At 35.0% G+C, this 3,221-nt stretch overlaps 1 protein-coding gene across 1 annotated transcript; it reads left to right on the top strand.

Annotated features, from left to right (window-relative positions):
• Positions 1–201: 201 nt before the first annotated feature.
• Positions 202–1,611, top strand: LOC142613048 (CASP-like protein 1E1). Its single transcript, XM_075785233.1, has 2 exons — positions 202–484; positions 1,107–1,611. The coding sequence occupies exons 1-2, from the start codon at positions 264–266 to the stop codon at positions 1,450–1,452; spliced, it is 567 nt and encodes a 188-aa protein (XP_075641348.1). The 5' UTR covers positions 202–263; the 3' UTR covers positions 1,453–1,611.
• The last annotated feature ends 1,610 nt before the right edge of the window (positions 1,612–3,221 follow it).

Here is a 3,221-nt window from a genome sequence, read left to right on the forward strand (position 1 = left end):
TAATTAGCCTGCAAGTGTGACCGTTACTAAACCTGTGTACCAAATGATCTGGCATAGTTTTCGCTATGTTGTTCATGGTTATTTAAAATAAGCAGATGACTTGTATTCAATGCTAGCTTTAACTTCCCTCTCTTTTCCACCTACTCTCTCCCAATATCTTATTTGCATTGATGCAACCTGTCACCCTCTTCTATAACTCTTTGCCTTTGCTCTACTCTATTTTCTTTCTCTTGTAGAACTAGTAGTACAGCAAGCACAACAACATGGATGGAGTGAGGAGTGATGTGAAGGTGGTAGAGAGTCCAAGGAGAGTAAGGATTTCTGATGCCTTCCTGAGACTTTTTGCGTTGGCCTTTACACTGGTTGCAGCAGTTGTGGTGGGTGTTAGCAAGGAGACCGAGATTGTTCCTATCACTATTACACCAAGCTTACCCACCTTGCATCTTCAATTCACAGCAAAGTGGCAGTATATGTCTGCTTTTGTGTAAGCTTGTCTCAAACTTGTTTCTTGTTTATACATGCTATGGTTCACTTCATTGTTCCATGTAGAACTGTTTGGATCCCTAGCCACTACTGTACTGAAAATAGTCCAATCATTGATCTTCTATTTCAGAAGGAATCAAACCATGTGTATGTTTATATTATTGAGATCTTCATAAACTCTATAGCTTTCATCTCAAACATAAATATAAAAGAAAGTGCATTATGTAATATAACAAAAAGTTTTATGGTTTTGAAGATATATGCTTTTAAAGAATCCTTTTATTTTTAATGTTTTCGTTAAACACTTGGTATTTGACAATACAAATGTTATGACACAACTAATGCGTATGTGAAGCACATACTGAAAAAGAGTCATTAAAATTTAAGATGTCCAATAAGTTTGGGGACAATATTTTGTATAATTTATTTCATAACTACTGATGTGACCATTTGTGATTGATGCATAAAAAAATTTATTAGTATATTTTTGTGAAAATGATGTTCTTTACGATTATAACTTGTTATCTTACCATGTTCTGAAAGAGATTATGTTACAGTATTCTAAGAATTGCTTTGGTATCAAATAGGGATCCTAATTCTTTATTACCCTCGCAAATATATAGGTACTTCTTGGTATCAAATGCCATAGCATGTTCATATGCAGCAGCATCTTTGGTATACTCATTGGCTGTCAGCTCAAGCTTCAACCAAGATGCAGTAGTATTGGTATTAAGCATCCTAGACCTTGTAATAATGGCACTACTCTTCTCTGCAAATGGTGCAGCGGCTGCTATTGGAATCATTGGCCGTGACGGGAACTCACACGTGCAATGGAGAAAGGTGTGTGATATGTTTGGTGGCTTTTGTCACCACTTCACTGCTGCCTTAGTTCTGTCCCTGATTGGTTCTTCTGCCTTTCTTTTGCTTGTGGCCTTCGCTGTTTTGGGACTTCACAAGAAACCAAAATGAAAAATAGGGTCGTTGGTAAATTAATTATACGAAGTTAGGTTTGGTGTAAGAAGGCTTGTTATGTGCTAGTACTTTACTAGCAGTAAATGTATGTGCAACTTAGCATTCAAAAGTTAAAAAGAAGAAGAAGAAAGGACTAGTAAATGCTTTTCTGTGTGCTAATTGAATTCGATGCCAAACAGCTGGTTGGTGTGGTTTATTAATTGCTGCTTCTATGAAACAGTTACGATATAGTATGAACTTGATTATTTTGGATATCATATGGAAGAACAGGATAGGACCAACATAGATTTAGAAAGTTATTAATTTTTAAATTTTTTTTTTTTTTAGAAAGTTACAATATCCTACTAACCCCACAATTTGAACTCTTTTCTGCTAGACCTCCAAGCATTTTATGCATGTATGAAAAAGTGTCAATTAAATTACAAGGCTCTTGAAAGAAAGCTACTAATGTGGTAATGTTGTTATTTGTTACAATTCTCTTACCACAAGTGAGGGAGGGAAAATTGAACCCAAATTTTTGACATAAAGATAATTTGAATAATTTCATCCAACCACAAAACTTTTAACACAAAATCTAAAGTTAAAAATAACACAAATTGGTAGATCACATGGATCAAATATGTTGGCCTTCAGACTAAGTAATTAACAGTTCTTCTCCACAAAGTTTGGGTGATAAGATAAGGTATCCAATGGCTTGCCCTAAATTCAAGTAGAGAGAGTCGTTTTAGTCAATATGCAGAGCCACACTATGTCAGGAGGGCCCCAAATTTATGAAAATTTGTTTTTTAATGTTTTTTTTTTATGAACAATTTGTTTTTTTTAATGTATATATGTTTTTAAACAGTTATAAAGATGGACAAAGTTTAGCTACAGAATTGGTTGTAGCCTAAGGTTACAATATTACTAAATAAAATAGACATTATTACATATTTTGAAAATCTAATCGTTGAATTGTATGTTCTTTACACTCTTAATATACATGTAAAATTTTGTGTCAATCAGATACTATTTACTATATGATCTATAAGCTTATAATTTTATGCATAAATAGATCCCTAACCCAACTATCTATAAGATTATAACCTCGGAACAACACTTTCCACATGGGTCCAGGGTAAAAGCCCTTATTAATGGGGATAGCAGGGGATGGAGGGTAGACTTTATTAGGTAGAGATTTCTTCCCTAGGATGCTGATGCAATTCTGAGTATTCCTCTCTGTGCACATGGAACTCGTGACAAGTTGATTTGGACTGAAAATAAAAATGGGAAGTTCTCTGTCTGTAGTGCATACAGGTTGGCCCATAAAATAAATAGAAATGGGGAAAGGGCTGAGTGTTTAGAATCATTTGCAGTTAGAAGAATTTGGAGAGGACTTTGGAGTTTGAATATGCCAAATAAAATCAAACATTTTGTGTGGAAAGCATGCAAGAACATCCTAGCTACCAAGGAGAATTTATGGAGGAGGAATATTATGCAAGATGGTGTTTGTGAATCATGTGGCAAATCTATTGAATTTGCTTGCCATATGTTTTGGTTTTGTGACCACGTGAAGGAGGTTTGGTCTTGTAGCAAACTGATTTTTCCTTTTAATATTTCCCCATCATGGGAATTTATGGATGTTATGTGGCAGTTGCAAAGGTGGTCTGAAGCTATACCAGAATTGCTAGAACACACTATCATGATTTGCTGGGGTATATGGAAGAACATAAACGATGTAAGGCACGGTGGAAAAAGCAAAAATGGAGTAGCAATAGTTCGGATTTCCC

Source organism: Castanea sativa, chromosome 10 (assembly GCF_040712315.1).
Source record: "Castanea sativa cultivar Marrone di Chiusa Pesio chromosome 10, ASM4071231v1".
NCBI classification, from domain to species: domain Eukaryota; kingdom Viridiplantae; phylum Streptophyta; class Magnoliopsida; order Fagales; family Fagaceae; genus Castanea; species Castanea sativa.